The sequence below is a fragment of the Mobula hypostoma genome, chromosome 10, assembly GCF_963921235.1.
Source record: "Mobula hypostoma chromosome 10, sMobHyp1.1, whole genome shotgun sequence".
Lineage (NCBI taxonomy): Eukaryota > Metazoa > Chordata > Chondrichthyes > Myliobatiformes > Myliobatidae > Mobula > Mobula hypostoma.
The window spans coordinates 85,080,302-85,099,431 of NC_086106.1; the positions used below are offsets into that span (position 1 = coordinate 85,080,302).

General features: G+C 40.3%; 1 protein-coding gene across 4 annotated transcripts in view; it reads left to right on the top strand.

The window, feature by feature from the left end:
• ocrl (OCRL inositol polyphosphate-5-phosphatase) overlaps nucleotides 1–19,130 on the top strand; it is a 116,280-nt gene that overhangs the window by 85,857 nt on the left and 11,293 nt on the right. For 3 of the 4 annotated variants that reach the window (XM_063060747.1, XM_063060750.1, XM_063060749.1), the window contains 5 exons: nucleotides 845–1,080; nucleotides 2,317–2,340; nucleotides 7,386–7,505; nucleotides 9,348–9,432; nucleotides 10,549–10,676. In XM_063060747.1, the coding sequence (XP_062916817.1) occupies nucleotides 845–1,080; nucleotides 2,317–2,340; nucleotides 7,386–7,505; nucleotides 9,348–9,432; nucleotides 10,549–10,676 (593 nt within the window). The remainder of the gene's footprint in view (nucleotides 1–844; nucleotides 1,081–2,316; nucleotides 2,341–7,385; nucleotides 7,506–9,347; nucleotides 9,433–10,548; nucleotides 10,677–19,130) is intronic. The other variant, XM_063060748.1, reaches the window with a different exon arrangement.

Consider the following 19,130-nt stretch of genomic DNA (forward strand, 5'->3'; position numbering starts at 1 on the left):
ACCAGTGATGATTTGGTATGTCATATTAAAGGGAGTGCATACTTATGTAATCAATTATTTTGTGTTTTATATTTGTAATTAATTTAGCTCACTTTGTAGAGATGTATTCACTTTGACATGAAAGTATTCTTCTGTTGATCAATGTCAAAGGAGGCCAAATTAAATTCACTGATTCAATGTTGTATAACAATAAAACATGAAAACTACCAAGAGGGGTAAATAGTTTTCATAAGCACTATCTTCTCTCCTTTCAACATTTGAAAGGAACCCATTTCTGTAGAATGTTATGGTTTGCTCTTCTATCTCCTCCAGTACCCATATCAATTCCACGAAACACCACTTTGTTCCCAAAATCTGCATTCTCAAGTGTGTTTTACATGTGAAGCAACAACTTACATTTTCTAAATTGTGCAGGTTAGCACACTTTATTCACTTCTCATTTACTTTCGGGAGGCCAAATACTGGTTAGGTACCCACTTTGCTGTATGTGTCCCTTCAAAAAATCAAGGTTTTGTCTATGAAGTACTGCAGTGATCTTGAGATAGTAAACTTCATCCACCTTTCTTAGTTCTTTGGTTGACTTCTATGCAACTTCATTACCCTTCAAATTTGTTCTTTGAAAGCACAAAATCCATTGTCAATCTGTAGAAAAAACTCCTTTCAAGCAAATTCAGTCATTCTAAGTTTTCGTATCACTGTGCCTACTGTGCTACTAATTTTCATTTATGAAATACCTTGGATTTAAAAAAAAGTTTAAAAGCATCTAATAAATGCAAGTAGCTGCAATTTTTAACTGTCTCCATTTTAAAAAGGTTTCTGAATACTTCACGTTTTCCCCTTTCAGATGAATTTGTGGATATTGCACTGGAAGTTTATGTTAGCAAGGGCAGTGTGACATTATTAAACTCGGCTGAGGACAAGATTGAAGACATCTTGGTTTTGCATCTGGATCGAGGAAAGGACTATTTTCTTACAATTGGGGGGAATTATTTGCCAAGTTGCTTTGGTACATCACTTGAAACACTTTGTCGAATGAAAAAGCCAATCAGGGACGTGCCAGTCACTAAACTTATAGACCTGGTAAGGATTTGAATTACTGATTTAGGTGATGTAATTTGAAACTGTCTTTATTAGCCTCTATCACCCCTCCATGGAATTTAAAGTGAGTGAACCAAATTACATTTCAGTATCACGAGTCTATTGAAGTAGAGTTGAGCAGAGGATCTAAGTTCCTTTTTGTGCCATCCAAGCTTGTTGAAATTATCCTTCATTTAGCACTACACCCTTATCTTTTCCCCTTCAGATATTTATTCATAATGAACATAAGAACATAAGAAATAGGAGCAGGAGTAGGCCATCCGGCCCATGGAGCCTGCTCCACCATTCAATAAGATCATGGCTGAACTCAGCTCCATCTACCTGCCTTTTCCCCATAACCCTTAATTCCCCTACTATGTGAAAACCTATCTGTGTCTTAAATAGTTAACGGTTTCTTAAATAACAATAAATGTAACTGTTTACAATTTGATAACAAGATCTAAAGTTAAATGAGAAGCCAAAAATACCTTCCTTGTTGTCGGTTTCTAATATTTTATATGTTGCTTCCTTACAACATTGTTAAATTGAGATTGGTGTAAGTGATATTTGTTGCAAAGGATTTTGATTCACAATAATAGCTGTAATCAATTTGCACCCAGCTTGTGCCAGTTTAGCTAAAGTAAAAAGCAGCAAGTGTCTTGTGAAGAAATTTTCCTCATGAGGAGATAATGTGATTCTTTAAGCTATTAAGTTCAATCCAAATGATAACTGTTCTTGGGGTTGAAATTTGGAAAGTAGAATAATGCAGTGGGCATATCTTTACAGTGCTGAAGACTAGTTTAAAATCTTAACCAGTTGATTTGTATATGAAAGTAAAATGTATTATAATTTTGTTTTATTTGCATGAGTTTTCGGATAATCACTTGTGTTGAAATTTCATACTGATACTACAGGAAATACTCTCTCAACATTGGGGTTGAATTAAGTCTTGAGGAACGAGACATTTTATCCTTTATCTTCCTTTACCACATGAGGGTTCTTAAACTTTCCATTTCTGAATGCACTTTTTTAAAAATGTCTTGGATTTTGCAGTTGCTGAATTGCAATGGTTCTTTTCTGATTTCAATAGAAGCACTTTTTGAAGCTTGTGGACAGCATTCCAAGGATAGGAGTAATTGTTTCACTGAACTTGATTCAGTTTCTGCTTGTGACTTATTTTTCAGAAATCTTTCTCTGCCTGATGCTTTTTCTCCTTTCTTTCTGTTCTGATCTGTTCAGGATGATGACCACATGTTTACAAAGGTAAAAGTACATTTGGACTAACAATCTGATTGTGTTTAATCATTTAAATAAATCACAGATTTTGATCCTTAGGATTATTTTGAGCTTGGCCAGTGGCCTTGTGCATAAAGTTAAATTTGTTGCTTAATCATACAAACCAAATAAAATCACAGACCCCATTTCCAATTTCGTGAATTAACTCTACTTGTTCCATTCTGTACCCTGGTTGTTTCTATTCTTAGATGACTCCTCTGGGTTGAGGATTTTTTTTTACTCCAGTTTGAGCGTAAGGTGCCTTTGTATGATTTCATTTGACTCTGGGTGGCCCTTGTGCTACTTTAAGATTGTTTATTGTCATTCTCAGTACATGATTGTAAAGGAGAACAAAATGATTGTTACTCCAAATCCGATGCAGCATGAAGACACAATATAAATATAAAAGTAATTATATAAAACACAATGAACAAGATAGATGGTGTGGGGCCTAGGTGAAGGCTCATCAAAGAAATAAATATTCATCTGTCTCGATGCACTGTGTATTTGCAAGATAAATGATAATAGGAGCACACCATCTAAAGCTATTTATGTTCTTAGCTGATGATCATACATCTACATTGCAAGGAGTTGTGACTTTATTCATTCAGGAAACAAGTTGAAACTAGTTGCTACTAATGCTCTGACTGAGGCCAGACAACTCAGCACAGATATAGAATATCAAAACTGAGAGCACCTTTCCTTTCTTGATCACTTGAGCTTTCCAAACATTGCAATACACAATAAGGTACAACGAAGCCACTCATCAAAATATATCAACATAGGAGCAGAATTAGGCCGTTTGGCCCAACGAGTCTGCTCCGCCACTCTATCATGGCTGATTTATTACCCTTCAACCTCATTCTGTTACCTTCTCCCTGTAGCCTTGACACCTGATCAACCTCCACTATAAATGTACTCCACAGCAGTCCATGGCAATGAATTCCACAGTTTCACCACCCTCTGACTAACAGAATTCTTCTTCATCTCTGTTCTAAGTGGATGTCCCTCTATTCTGAGGATGTGCCCTCTGGTCTGAGGATCGCCCACTACAGGAAATATCCTGTCCACATCCACCCTATGTAGGTCTTCCAATATTCGATTCACCACCCCCAACTCCCCATTCTTCTAAACCCCAGTGAGTACAGGTCCAGAGTCATCAATCGCTCCTCATACTTTGACCCTTTCGTTCCAAGAATCATTCTCATCAACTTTCTCTGGATCCTCCAGTGCCAGCACATCTTTTCTTAGGTCAGGGGTCCAAACCAAAACTGTCCATAATACTCAGTGCAGTTTGACCAGTGCCTTATAAAGCCTTAGTATCACATCCTTGCTCTTGTTCTAGTCCTCTGGAGGCTAACATTGCATTTGCATTCCTTACCACTGACTCAACCTGTAAGATAACCTTTAGGGAATCGTGCATAAGTGCTTGCAAGTCTCTTCACAGCTCTGATTTTTGAATTTTCTCCCCATTTAGAAAATAGTCTATGCCTTTATTCCTTCTACCAAAGTGCGTGACCATACATGCATGTATTCCATCTGACACATCTTTATCCGTTATCCCAACCAGTCAAAGTCTTTCTGCAGATTCCGTTTCCTCTATACCATCTGCACCTCCACCTATTTATTTATGTTTGCATTTGCACTGCTTGTTTTCTATACTCTTCTTGCTCTTTCGTTGATCCTGTTTGTAGTTACTATTGTATAGATTTGCTGAGCATGCCCGCAGGAAAAAGAATCTCAGGGTCGCATGTGGTGACATATATGTACTCTGATACTAAATTTTACTTTACACTTTGAAAATGTGAGAAGAAACGGCCCCAATACAAACTCCTGCGGAACACGTTAGTCAACAGCAGCCAACCAGGATAGCTTCTTTCCAGATCTTATCTCAACTATCTGGATGATGGAATTGATGGCTTTGTGGCCAAGGTTGCAACCAATATAAAGATAGGTGGATGGGCAAGTAATATTGAGGAGATGAGGAGTCTGCACCTCCTTTATTCCGACTCTCTTAGTCAGACATCTTCTATCCATGCTAGTATCTTTCCTGTAATCTCATTGTGCTTATCAGCGTCATGTGAGCACACCCATGGGAAAAAGAAAATAAACAACATCCACTGACTTTTTCTATCCTGCCTGTTATTTCCTTAAAGAATTCCAACAGATTTTTCAGGCAAGGTTTCCCCTTACGGAAGGCATGCTGACTTTGGCCTATTTTATCATGTGCCTCCAAATGTCCTGAAACCTCATCCTTAATAATGGAATTGAACATTTTCCCACTACTAAAGTCAGGCTGTCAGGTCTATAATTTCCTTTCTTCTGCCTTCCCTTCTTAGAGTGGAGTGACATTTGCGATTTTCCATTCCTCAGGAGCCATCCTAGAATCTAGTGATTCTTGAAAGATCATTACAAAATTTCCACAATCTCTTCAGCTACCTGTTTCAGAACCCTGGGATGTAGTCCATCTGGTCCAGGTGACTTATTTTCTTTTAGACATTTCAACTTCCCAAGCAACTTATCCTAAGTAACAGCAACTACACTTACTTCTGCCCGCTCCTCAACACTCTTGAATTTCTGACATACTGCTTGTGTCTTCCACAGTGAAGACTGACACAAAATACTTACTAACTTTGTCCCCAATTACTACCTCTCCAGCGTCATTTTCCAATGGCCCAATATACACTCTTGCCTCTCTTTTACTCTTTATATATCTGAAAAGGCTTTTTGTATCTTCTTTTTATATTATTGGATAGCTTATCTTCATGCTTCATCTTTTCTCACCTTATTTTTTTTTGTTACCATATGTTGGTTTTAAAAGCCTCCCAGTCCTCTAGCATCCCACTAATTTTTGTTTTATTATATACTCTCTCTTTTGCTTTTATGCTGTCTTTGGCTTCACTTGTCAGCCGCAGTTGTCTCACCCTCTCTTTAGAATACTTCTTCATCTTTGAGATGTATCTGTCTTGCACCTTCCAAATTACTTCCAGAAATGCCAGCCATTGCTGGTCTGCTGTCATCCCTGCTAGCGTCCCCTTCCAATCACCTTGGTCCTGCTCTTCTCTCATGCCTCTGTAAATCCCTTTACTCTACAATAATACTGATATATCTGACTTTATCTTCTCTCTTAAACTGCAGGGTGAATTCTTTCATATTATGATCACTACCTCTAAGGGTTTCTTTAACTTAAGCTCCCTAATAAAATCTGATACATTACACAACACCCAATCCAGAATTGCCTTTCCCATATAAGCTTCACCACAAGCTGGTCTTTTTAAAAAAAAAACCATCTCGTAGGCATTCTACAAATTCCCTCTCTTTCCAAAGTACTTCTACTAACTTCAGTTTGCAAATAATACTGCTATAGTCTTCCTTTGTGAATATTTAAAATATGATACTAGCATTTTGATTCCACGGGAGACTGATTAACTCCTACTTTATAATCTAATAGTACCAGCTGATGAGTTTGTATTTCTACCTTGATGTTGCTTTTTCCTAATCCAGAGCTAATTGACTAAGTGGTCTGTTACCATTTGTTCTCACAAAATAACACCACCCCTAGAATTGTTTGTGTTGCATAATGATACTTGGTTTGTAAATTTTGTTAAGTGTACAAACTTTTATTATTTCTCATGGCATATTGTACTTGACTATTGTCTCTAATTAAGAAGAATCGTGCCATGTCTCTTTGGTCCAAATTCTTCAAGGCCCCTTCTCATTCCAATGTCCACTCCATGGAATAAATTGAGACATGCTTCCAAAAGTTTCACGGGGGAGCTCAATGATCAGCAGCTTTACGATAGAAAATGTCTGTGTATTAGGGATGTGCAAATCCTTCCATATCAGGCTGTACTATTTAAAGACTATAAACAACACAGCCCTCCCCCAAAATGTCCTTTTGCCTGCCTCAGAATGTTAGATAATTGTGAGAATCTAGACTAGTCATTGAGCTGACAAGGTCATTGAGACAAATTAAACTCCCAGAAGCAATGGCTTTTCGACTGGTTTATACTTAGCTTTGCAGGACTGGATCAAACCATACCTGATGGAACTTGGAAACCCTATCCTTCTAGAAAAGGGGTTCCCAACCTGCGGTCCACAGACCCTTTGCTTAAAGGTATAAAAAAGGATTGGGAACCCCTGTTCTCAAAGAACAGTATGTCAGAATTCACGAGGGTGGGCAATATCACCCTCCTAAACAAAAGCTAATAAGAAAAATCAGAAATTGGTAATCCATTTCAATTGTTAAATGTCAATTTAGAAAATTCTGTTCCAGGCCATTGCTAATTGAGTGAAGTCTCGATCATACCTGAAACATGTCTCTGATAGTCTTTAGCACTCATAGGTCTCTGGGTACAGGACTGGGGATGGGATGATGGAAGTGCTTTCCAAAATAGGGTTTGGGGAGGGAATCTATAATTGGATGGCATTGCTCTGCAAACACATAATTAGTGCAGTCCAAATTAACAGCTTGGAAATGGGATCCTTCTCAATTAACTCTTATTTTTGTATTGAGCTTTTGTTAAATTTATCCGGATGCCAGGTTGTGGAAGCACTTAGCTCAAAGCATTCCTGTATATGGATGATATGCCCTGTGCAGATCCGCTATCAGTCTGCAGATTGTTCAGCATCTGGAACCAGATTGAAGTGGCCTTGGGAATGGTGGGGGGAAATTGCAGTGTTCTTATGATAGCCTTTTACTGATAGTAATAGCATATTTTCAGAATATGGCATTCTGCCAAAGGTTGCCATTATCATCTGGTATCAAAAACTTAATCTTGTAGTGTTATTTACTTCAAATACTCTGCTTTTCTCTGTAAAACTGAACAGCTCATAATTATTGAAATACTTTATTTCCCAAACATCATAGTTATTATCACTTCAAAATAAAGTAAACTGATGGTACTCTAGATCTGCTTTATCACTGGGTGCTTCCATATCTGATTTGGTCTTCAGTGAGTTACCTGACTGTAAATGATGCAATGAAAAATGCCACTTACCTAAATTATCTAATTTCTCATTATGTTTGATAGGAGAAATCTCAGTTAGACCTCGTCACTATGGATAATATAGGAACTGACAAACAACCTCTACAAATTCCAAAGGAAATTTGGTTGTTAGTAGATCATCTCTTTAAGAATGCAATTCGTCAGGTAATTGTAATCAATTTTCTCCTATTTCACCTGTGAACTATCCATCAAATGATTCATTTCTAATTTCTCAAAAGACTGCTGAACTGATGAGAGTGACAAATACATGGTCTTGCAGATGCTCTTTTTGGCCGCTGAGAAGTGGCCTTTATGAAGAACTGAGATTTTTGCAAAGAAAAAAATACGTGTGCATACAAAAGAACATTCTTACTGCCACGTGGTTCCTTTTTGCAGTTAGCTTAGTTTCTCTACTTCCTTGTCTGACTGTATTATGCCACTACCTTTATTTCCTTTATGTGTTTCCATGTACAAGTCACAAGGTAATACTGCACAGAGAAAGGCCTTTCAACCCAACAGTATTTCTTTTTAACTACATTTATTTATTATTACTCTCTCTTTCTGTATTTGCAAATACAAAAGAAAGAAATACTAGTAGATAAATATCAGGAACATCAGATGAAGAGTCCTTGAAAGTAATTCCATTGAAATGTTTCCACAACCAATGGATTCACTTTCAAGGACTTTTCATCTCATGTTCTTGAGAGATATGTAGGTTATTATTATGGTAATTGTATGGTATTATGGTAATTATTCTATGCATTTATTTAAGTATGCTCAAAAGAAAATGAATCTCGGGGTTGTATACGATGACATGTATGTACTTTGATAACATACTTATTTTGAACTGATCCATGATGACCAAAGCATCCTCCTTGCCAATCTTAGTTTCCCACATTCTGCCCAGAACCTTCTAAACTCTCCCCTCCATGTACCTATCCAAATATCTACACACCTTAACCACTTCTTCCGGCAGCTCATTCCAGGTACTCATCACTTTCTGTCAAGTTACCTCTCAGATCTCTCCCCTCATCTTGTATCTGTGTCCTCTAGTTTGGACTCCTTAAAGACTATGTATGACCCCTCATGATTTTATAATCTTAGGTCACCCCCGATTCAAGACCTTGTGAACCTCATAGGAGTGCAAAGGGCTTCATAATCATACTCTTCTAGGTTCCTTCTATACACATCAGAAGAGGTCAGATTTTAAAATCAAATTTTGGGAACTGGTTACTGATTTTCACTTCAGCATCTATCACTGTTTTTGAACTCTGCAATGGGCTGCCAGTTGAATTTGGGACCTACAAATTTGTGTATTTTTCTGCCTAAGGTTGTAAGTCTGTATCAACAACTAAGCTGTATCGTAGAGAAAGACAGCACAACACAGGACCTTCAGCTCACTGAACTTGCACTCCCTATGGAACAAACTAATCCTACCTTAACCCATTTTATTCTCCCTCATATTTCCATTAACCTGTGCTAGATTCTGCTACTTATCTACACAGTAGAAGAATTTACAGGAGTCAATTAACCTACCAACCCGCACGTTTTTTGGAATATGGGCAATAACTAGATCTCTCAGAGGAGACCTAAGTGGTCATATGGATCCTGCACAGACACCAGAGAGAGTCAGGATTGAAAGGTTGCTGGAGCTCTGAGACAGCAGTTCTACTGTCTGCACCTCTGTACCATTCCTGTAGAGAGTTTAACTTTAAGAAGCCTGAAGAGGCAAGACCTGACGGAAAATTTTTTGTTGCTTTCACTATACGAGTACTGTGTGTTGGATGTATCTGACGTTTGCTGCCCCTAACTTTGAACTTTGAAATGGAATTATTACTGGTACTGGAACAAGGGAAAATTCCTTGTGGTGCATTTTTTGTTTCAATTATTAAAAGTGGTCACAGTCCAATTTCCAGGCAAAGATTAATAAAGTTGAGTAGAAACATCTTGGTGAGAATATCACATTTTAGAAAGTTTTTCATTTCAACCTGATGATCTTTTTGATAGGAGGACCTGTTCCAGACTCCTGGTATGCAGGAAGAACTTGAGCAGATTTTTGACTGCTTGGACACAAGTATTCCACTAACTATTCGTATCCTTTGGGCTATAAATGGAGACAAAACAAATGACACTTTGGTATCCCAGACAAAGACACTATTTCAACAAGAACTCAAATGTATGGTCATCTCAGATTTTGCTTTGCTGATACATACCTGTAGGTTTAATAAGTTTGTTGCATTGGGAGGTGCTGCTTCAAAGTGCAGTTAAATTTTAAGTGTATAATAAAATGCTTATGCTTATTGGAAATTAAGGTTGGAATTACTACAGTAATTCTGTAATTTTTCCTGAGAAAGCAATTTATTGGTTCAACTGTAGAAAAGTTTTCAATGGGTAGATGGGAATATATTCCTGTGAAATACCTTTTTAGTTGAAACCATGTTATTTGAGGCATTTATTCCATGAAAAATGATTAGAGACCTGATACTTTGACTACAAAAGAAACACAAAATGTTGTTCAGAGTCTTATTAAAATCTTTATCCACACGAATGATTGTGAGTTGTTGAAGTTGTATCCGTCGAGAAACCTGTACAGTCATGCAAAGGAAAGGGGAATACAGAAGCTTCCATCATATCCATCAGGAGGTGATAACACAGAGACTGTCTGTCAACATGTGGAGCTAATGCTGCTAATTCCCAGCAATGCCCTTACTTGCCAGCCAGGGCACAGACCTGAATTGTACAACTCAAAACTGAACAGATGCACTGCTCCCTCCAGTCCCCTAGTTCCAGTTCCCATAGGTAGACTTTTCTGATTGAGACATGGTGCAGTTGATTGCTTCAGGAACATCAATAAGAGGGTAAGAGCTTGTTTCACATTCCTAACACAACAGTGGGGAGAAAAGATTTGTATCCTATTCCCAGCATAGCAGTGCTTTCAGTAATTCAGCTCTACACAGCTAAAAGTTATAATGACTCCTGGCATTGCTTCTTTAGTGCTCACATTCCTGGAAATATTTTGAACACCAAACGAGGTATAAGAATGTAACTGCAAGCTGAAATATGATTAGCTTTGTCAATTGTCATTGATCATGTTATATGAATGTCAATGTAACTCAACTATATAACAGGAAAACGTATTCAAAGCCAAAGGAGCATCTGTTGTTAGATGCTCCAGAAAACTTGATATTTTCCTGATTACGTGCACTAGCTGGCGGCAACCATTCAGTAGCTGAAGCTCTACTCATCTTCCTTGAAGCACTCCCAGAACCTGTGATATGTTATGAGCTTTACCAACGATGCCTAGAATGTTCATATGATCAACGCAGCTGTCAAAATGTGAGTTATAACCATTATTGTATTGTTTGTAAAAGGAGCCATAATTGTTTGTCAATTTGTTGTTTATGAACAGATACCCTGATTCATTCAACCTGTTCCACATAGTTGTGCAATACCCCACACCAAAATAATTTGACCTTGTGAGAAAGGGTAAAATGAAAACTCCTGCAATTTGAAGGGCAAAGTTCAGGAAGATTCTTCCAGAAGATTTTTAATTGTCCAGGGGTTTACCCAACTCAAGAATGTGACTCCTGGACCTTGCTAATCTTTTTAATTGGCAGATGAGTGCAATCTTTTTTTGTTAATTATTAAGCAAACCTCAATCAGAACTTCCTTGTTTTTTTTCCCCTCAGAAGTCTTGGAACCATAGAACACTACAGCACAGAAAACAGGCCATTCGGCCCTTTTGTCTGTGCCGAAACTTGATTCCGCTAGTCCCATTGACCTGCACCCAGTCCATAACCTTCCAGACCTCTCCCATCCATGTTTCTATCCAATTTATTCTTAAAACTTAAGAGTGAGCCCACACTTACCACGTCAGATGGCAGCCCGTTCCACACTTCCACCACTCTCTGAGTGAAGAAGTTCCCCTAATGTTCCTCCTAAACCTTTCCCCTTTCACCCTAAAGCCATGTCTTTATTTAGTATTTATTTATCTCTCCTAATCTAAGTGGAAAGAACCTATTCGCATTTACTCTGTCTATACCCCTCATAATTTTGTAAAATATATCCCCTCAGTCTTCCAAGCTCCAAGGCAGGGGTCGCCAACCTTTTTTGCACCGCGGACCGGCCAACTGAGGGGGGGGTGCGGGGGTGGTGTTCAAGTAGGGTTAAACTCACCTCAACATGTCTTTTACAGTTATGGTTGCCAACTTTCTCACTCACAAATAAGGGTCAAAAGTGGCAGTCAAATCCCGGGACACTTTACCCCATAAAAGACTACTGTGACCATGAAGCCTTGTGCGGGCACCTGTGTGTTCATGTGTGACGTGCGCATGCACGTACATGCCGATTTTTTTTCCACCCCCCCCCCCGCCCCCGGCCCAAGACATTGACTGATTGTTTCCACGTATGCTGCCCGACCTGCTGAGTTCCTCCAGCGTGTTGAGTGTTGCTTTGACCCCAGCATCTGCAGAGTATTCTGTGTTTACGCTTTTGCCTTCCATCTTCCCGACTATACTGTACATACATTATTTCTACTTTATATAGGCTGTGTATTTATCATATCATTCCTGCTTTTACTATATGTTAGTGTTATTTATTTTCGGTTTTGTGTGTTATTTGGTATGATTTGTTAGGTTATTTTTTGGGTCTGGGAACGCTCAGAAATTTTTCCCATATAAATTAATGGTAATTGCTTCTTTGCTTCCCGCCATTTCGACACGAAAGATTTCATAGGAACGCTCTACCTTAGCGGGGGAAGTACGGGACAAGGGCAGTCCTGTATGGGACAAACCAATTTAGCCCAATATACGGGATGTCCCAGCAAATACGGGACAGTTGGCAACCCTATGTTCAAGTTCAACAGTGTGTGACGGGGAATGAGGAAAGGTTCAGCTGATTATTTCGTTTCCTCACAGCCCGGTAGCACATGCTTTGCGGCCCGGTGGTTGGGGACCACTGCTCCAAGGAATAAAGTCCTAACCTGTTCAGTCTTTCCCTGTAACTCAACTCCTGAAGACCCACCAACATCCTAGTAAATCTTCTCTGCACTCTTTCAATTTTACTGATATCCTTTCTATGGTTAGGTGACCAGGACTGCACACAATACTCCAAATTTGGTCTCACCAGTGTCTTATACAACCTCACCATAACATCCCAACTCCTGTACTCAGTACTTTGATTTATGAATGCCAGGCTGCCAAAAGCCTTCTTTACAACCCTATCTACCTATGACGCCACTTTCAGGGAATTATGTATCTGAACTCCCAGATCCCTTTGTTCCTCCTCACTCCTCAGTGCCCTACAATTTACTGTGTATGTCCTACCTTGATTTGTCCTTCCAAAATGCAACACCTCACAGTTGTCTGCATTAAATTCCATCTGCCATTTTCTGGCCCATTTTTCCAGTTGGTCCAAATCCCTCTGCAAGTTTTGAAATCCATCCCCGCTGTCCACAAGGGCCGCGAGGAAATGATACGATTTGGCCATATAAAACGATATGAGTCAGTTGCACCTTTCCTTATTCCCTGTCACGCACTGTTGAACTCGAACACCCCCCTCCCCCCACCCGACGGCCGGTCTGCAAGAAAATTGTCAATATTAAACCAGTCTGTGGTGCAAAAAAGGTTGGGGATCCCTGATCTAGATCATTGATATAGTCAAACAACAATGGTCCTAGCACAGACCCCTGAGGCACACCACTAGTCACAGGCCTCCAGTCTGAGAAGCAATCATCCACTACCACTCTCTGTCTTCTCCCACACAGCCGATTTCAAATCTAGTTTACAAACTCTCCATGGATGCCTAGTGTCTGAACCTTCTGAACTAACCTCCCATGTGGGACCTTGTCAAAGGCCTTACTAAAGTCATGTAGGGAACATCCACAGCCTTTCCTTCATCTACTTTCTTGGTAACCTCCTTGAAAAACTCTACAAGATTGTTAAACACGATCTACCACGCACAAAGCCATGCTGACTATCTTTAATCAGCCCTTGGCTGTCTAAGTACTTGTATATCCAATCTCTCAGAACACCTTCCAGTAATTTACCAACTACTGATGTCAGGCTCACCGGCCTGTAATTACCTGGTTTACTTTTGGAGCCTTTTTTAAACAACGGAACAACAGGAGCTATCCTCCAATCCTCCGGCACTGCACACATGGCTAAGGACATTTTAAATATTTCTGCCAGGGCCCCTGCAATTTCTACACTAGTCTCTCTCAAGTTCCGAGGAAATATCATGTCAGGCCCAGGGGATTTATCTACCTCTATTCGCTGTAAGGCAGCAAGCACCTCCTCCTCTTTAATCTCTATATGTTCCATGACACTACTGCTTGTTTCCCTTCCTTCCATATACACTATGCCAGTTTCCTGAGTAAATACTGATGCAAAAAAACTGTTTAGGATCTCCCCCATCTCGTGAGGCTCCACATGTAGATGACCACTCTGATCTTCTAGGGGACCAATTTTGTCCCTTATTATCCTTTTACTCTTAACATACTTGCAGAAACCCTTCGGGTTTACCTTCACATTATCTACCAAAGCAACCTCATGCCTTCTTTTTGCCTTCCTGATTTCCATCTTTAGTATTTTCTTACATTTTCTATACTCTTCAAGTACCTCATTTGTTCCTTGTTGCCGAACCTGCTATACACCTCTCTCTTTTTCCTTAACCAGATCGCCAAAATCCCTTGAAAACCAAGGTTCCCCATGCCTAAACTCTGCGCTCTCAAAATTTCGCCTTTGAAGGCCTTCCACTTACTGAACACATCCTTGCCAGAAAACAACTTATCCCAATCCACTCTTCCTAGATCCTTTCTCATTTCCTCAAAATTGGCCCTTCTCCAATTTAGAACCTCAATTCGTGGACCAGACCTATCTTTATCCATAATTAACTTGAAACTAATGACATTATGGTCACTGGACCCAAAATGTATGCCTGCACATACTTCTGTCACCTGACCTGTCTGGTTGCCTAATAGGAGATCAAGTATTGCATCCTCTCGCGTTGATACCTCTATATATTGATTTAGAAAACTTTCCTGAACACATTTGACAAACTCCAAGCCATCTAGCCCTTTCACAGTGCGGGAGTCCCAGTCAATATGTGGAAAGTTAAAATCCCCTACTATTACAACTTCCTGTTTCTTACATCGGTCTGCTATCTCTCTACAGATTTGCTCCTGCAATTCTCTCTGACTATTGGGCGGTCTATAATACAACCCTATTAGTGTGGTCACACCTTTCCCATTCCTCATCTCCACCCATGTGGCCTCTGTAGACGAGCCCTCCGGGCTGTCCTGTCTACACACAGCTGTGATATTCTCCCTGACTAGTAATGCCACTCCTCCCCCTCTCATCCCTCCCCCTCTCATCCCTCTCCCTCTATCACGTCTGAAACAACGGAACCCTGGAACATTAAGCTGCCAGTCCTGCCCTTCCTGCAACCAAGTCTCACTAATAGGAATAACGTCGTAATCCCACGTGCCAGTCCACGCCCTAAGCTCATCTGCTTTACCTACAATACTCCTTGCATTGAAATAGATGCACCTGAGAACATTTCTAACATGTACAAATCTTTGATTTCTGTCTATACATGCAGTCCTCACATGACCTTTATCCTCCTCCACCTCACCATCTGCTCTAACACTCTGGTTCCCTTCCCCCTGCAAATCTAGTTTAAACCCCCCGGAGCAGCACTAGCTAACCTACCCACAAGGACGTTAGTCCTTCCCTCCAGTTCAGGTGCAAACCGTCCCATTGGAACAGGTCCCACCTTCCCTGGAACAAAGCCCAATTGTCCAGAAACATGAAGCCCTCCCTCCTGCACCATCTCCTTAGCCACGTATTTAGCTGCATTATCTTCTTATTTCTAGCCTCACTAGCACGTGGCATGGGTAGCAATTCTGAGATTGCAACCCTGGAGGTCCTGTCCTTCAACTTTGCACCTAACTCTCTAAACTCTCTTTGCAGGACCTCCTCCTTTCCTATCTACATCATTGGTCCCTATATGGACCACAACATCTGTCTGCTCACCCTTCCTCTTGCGAATACCAAGAACTCGATCTGAGATGTTGCGGACCCTGGCACCAGGGAGGCAACAGACCATCCGGGATTCTCGATCTCTCCCACAGAACCTCTTATCTGTCCCCCTAACTATTGAATCCCCTATCACTACTGCTGTCCTCTTTCCCTTCCTTCCTTTCTGAGCTGAGGGTCCAGTCTCGGTGCCAGAGACGCGACGACTACAACTTGTCCCTGGTAGGTCGTCCCCACCAACAGTATCCAAAACGGTATACTTATTGTTGATGGGAACAGCCACAGGGGTGTTCTGCTCTTTCTGTCTATTCCCCTTCCCTCTCCTGATAGTCACCCAGCTACCTACCTCCTGACTTTTAGGGGTGACTGTCTCCCTGAAACTCCTGTCTATTTCTGCCTCTGCCTCATGTATCATCCGAAGTTCATCCAGCTCCAGTTCCCTAACTCGGTTTGTCAGGAGCTGCAGCTGGATGCACCTTTTACAGGTGTAGTCATCAGGGACAATTGTGCTCGCCCTGACTTCCCACATACTGCATACGGAGCACTCGACTGCCCTAACTGCTGCCTCCATTACCTACTCCTCAGTTAATTAAATTAATTAAAGGAACTTACCCGGCCTTACCTCACTGGAGCAAGCTCATCCTCAGCCTCTGCTCGCCGAAGCCCCTCGAGCAAAGCCTCAAAGCTCCACTCCTACCCTGAGCCACTCACACACTGGCCGCTCCTCTTCAGTTACCCCTCCTTTTATTTGTCCCTGACAATGATCTCAAGTACTCACTCCCTCTAATCAACTAATCAACACTGTTTAACCCTTCAGTTGCCCTCCGCGCTCCTTTTAAAGCACACTCACCTCAGCTGCTTCCCAGCACTCAGCGCTCTCCCGAGCCCCTCGCTCTTCCTCCCGCTGCGACGGTCCCGCATTCACACTGTCCCGAGTCCCCACTTCACGCTCTTGCATTCCATGTTTTTGTTTTAAACTGTCCCTCTAATTTTAGGCTGTATATTTGAAATTAATTTCCTTGTTCTGCCATGCACTCACAGAACCCTCCACGTATGGACATGAAAATTAGACATTGTATTTTAAATCTACCTGACCACAGGTAGATTTAAAGTTATCTTCATATTCAGTAAGTTCACTCCAGTACGCTTTCTGCTGAAGATAACACTGCATGCCATTGGCCACCCAGTTTTAGATACGTACGCGTTGGAGTACCAACAGCTTTTTACCAATTTAACGCTTCTCCCAGTGGTGTACAGAAATGTTGAGCATTTGCCATGTATACATGCAATGCTTATTATTTGCCTCTTCATGCAGATGTCCTTTATTGAGTGCTTTTTTCTGAATAACTTAGCAAATCAAGCTTAGCAGCTTGTATTGGTATCAGGACTTAGCATCATTAAAAATGTTCCATATTAACTTGAACTATCATTGCATGGCCATTCTCAAATATAAGTGGCAGTTCAATTGCATGACAGAAACATCTCTTCATTTTAATATTCTAAGTAAGACAAAAGAAATGTTTTGTTGGATCGTTCCTCAGTAAACCATCGATGAGGTTGTCTTGTTCCCCAACATCACTCAGTTTAAAAAGGCACTTGTTTGTACTGGCAAGTTTCCTTGGATACTTGTTTCTAAGTATCTAGATAATTAATTCATCTGAATTACTAAAATGTTGCATAGTGCCAAGATTTGTTCTTGTGAAGGAAATTTCAAAACCAATTCAACTAAAGATTCCAGTCAGATGACTGAAAGGTTTCGAAGTTAGAGAATATTTCTGCACCAGGAGTGCTTTTTGCCAAGACCAAGCTATTTAAAATTCACACATTAAACTAAAGGATTTCTGACCCTATTGCAATTAAAATATTTTGTAACCTATTTACAAGTATTCTGCTTAGGTCATGCTGCTTCATATGCAAACAGTTGCTCTTCAATGTTGAAGTATTTTTAAATAATCACAGAATGTATTATTTTAAACAAGCCTTTCTTGCCTTTTTTGCCCTGGAGCAACAGTTGAAATCATTTTCAGGTCTCGGGGAACCCCTGCATAATAATTATATTTACAGCTCATGGTATGTAGCGTGATCAGTAAGTTGTAGATATATTCATCCAAAAATAATTGTCAATACTCTTTTGAGCAAAGAATGAAATTTTAGCCAACCTTTCTTGGGGGGAAAAAAACAGATAGTAAGCTTAGCATACCTATCTTGAAATTAATCTTTCTTTCCCTTTCCTAAATTTTATATACTCATAAGGCAAACATAATAAATTTCTCAATTCTGGGTCATAGTTGAGATAAGCATACACGGATTTCACCAATTGAAATGAGACTATTTCTATCCCTGTTATTGATGCTTGTTAAACAAGAAAAAACTTGCTCACACATGTAAGAAGATGAAAACTGCAGCAAAATGTTCATTGCTTTCCAATGAATGGCAAGATGTTCTTCTTTCACAGAAATTCAGAACTTGTCCAGGGACAGGTCAGTAAATCTCATCTTGAGTGCATGATCAGAGTGCAGCTCCCAAAGATCTTCCTCTTCTCTCAAAATCAAGTTCTCAGGCCAAGTAGAAGATTCAGAGAAAGAGTCCCTCACCCAGTCATATACTTGTGTTGAAAGGGAAGAAAAAATTTTGTTCTGTAGTTCTTCCAGATGGTTTTCAGTAAGACTTGAGACTTTCTAATATCCTTCCTCACTCCAAAGCCCAAGCAGCAGTGGAAACATTTTTTAAGATTTCCTTTTGTAACATGATTCTTCCAATGATTCAGTTTCCTTTTAAATCCAAAAATCTTATCACATGATGTCTTAAGGTGGATAAGAAACCTTGACCAGATGGACTACTTCCCATAGTCCTGAAAGAGGTTGCTGAAGAGATGATGGATACATTGGTCATGATCTTTCAAGAATTACTTGATTTCTGGCATGGTCCTGGAGGACAGGAAGATTGCAAATGTCACTTCATTCTTTAAGAAGGAAGGAAGGCAAAAGAAAGAAAATTATAAGCCAGTTAATCTAACCTCAGTGGTTGGGAAACTGTTGGGGTCTATAGTTGAGGATGAGGTTTTGGGGTATTTAGAGACTAATGATAAAATAATTCAAAGTCAGCATGGTTTCTGTAAAGAGAAATCATGCCTGATAAACCTGTTGGAGTTCTTCAAGGAAGAACATATAGGTACCAATGACATAGGTAGGAAAAGGGATGAGGTCCTGAAAGAAGAATATAGGGAGCTAGGAAGGGAGTTGAGAAAAAGGACCGCAAAGGTAGTAATCTCGGGATTACTGCCTGTGCCACGCGACAGTGAGAGTAGGAATGCGATGAGGTGGAGGATAAATGCGTGGCTGAGGGATTGGAGCAGGGGGCAGGGATTCAAGTTTTTGGATCATTGGGACCTCTTTTGGCGCAGGTGTGACCTGTACAAAAAGGACGGGTTACACTTAAATCCTAGGGGGACCAATATCCTGGCAGGGAGATTAGCGGGGGCTACTGAGGTGACTTTAAACTAGAATGGTTGGGGGGTGGGAATCAAAGAGGCTAGGTGTGAGGAGGTTAGTTCACAACAGAGGGATGGGAACCAGTGCAGAGAGACAGAGGGGTGTAAAGTGAGCATAGAAGCAAAAAGTACAAAGGGGAAAAGTAAAAGTGGCAGGCCGACAAATCCAGGGCAAGCATTAAAAAGGGCTAAGAGAGTTGTAAAAGAGCGCCTGAAGGCTTTATGTGTCAATGCAAGGAGCATTCGTAATAAGGTGGATGAATT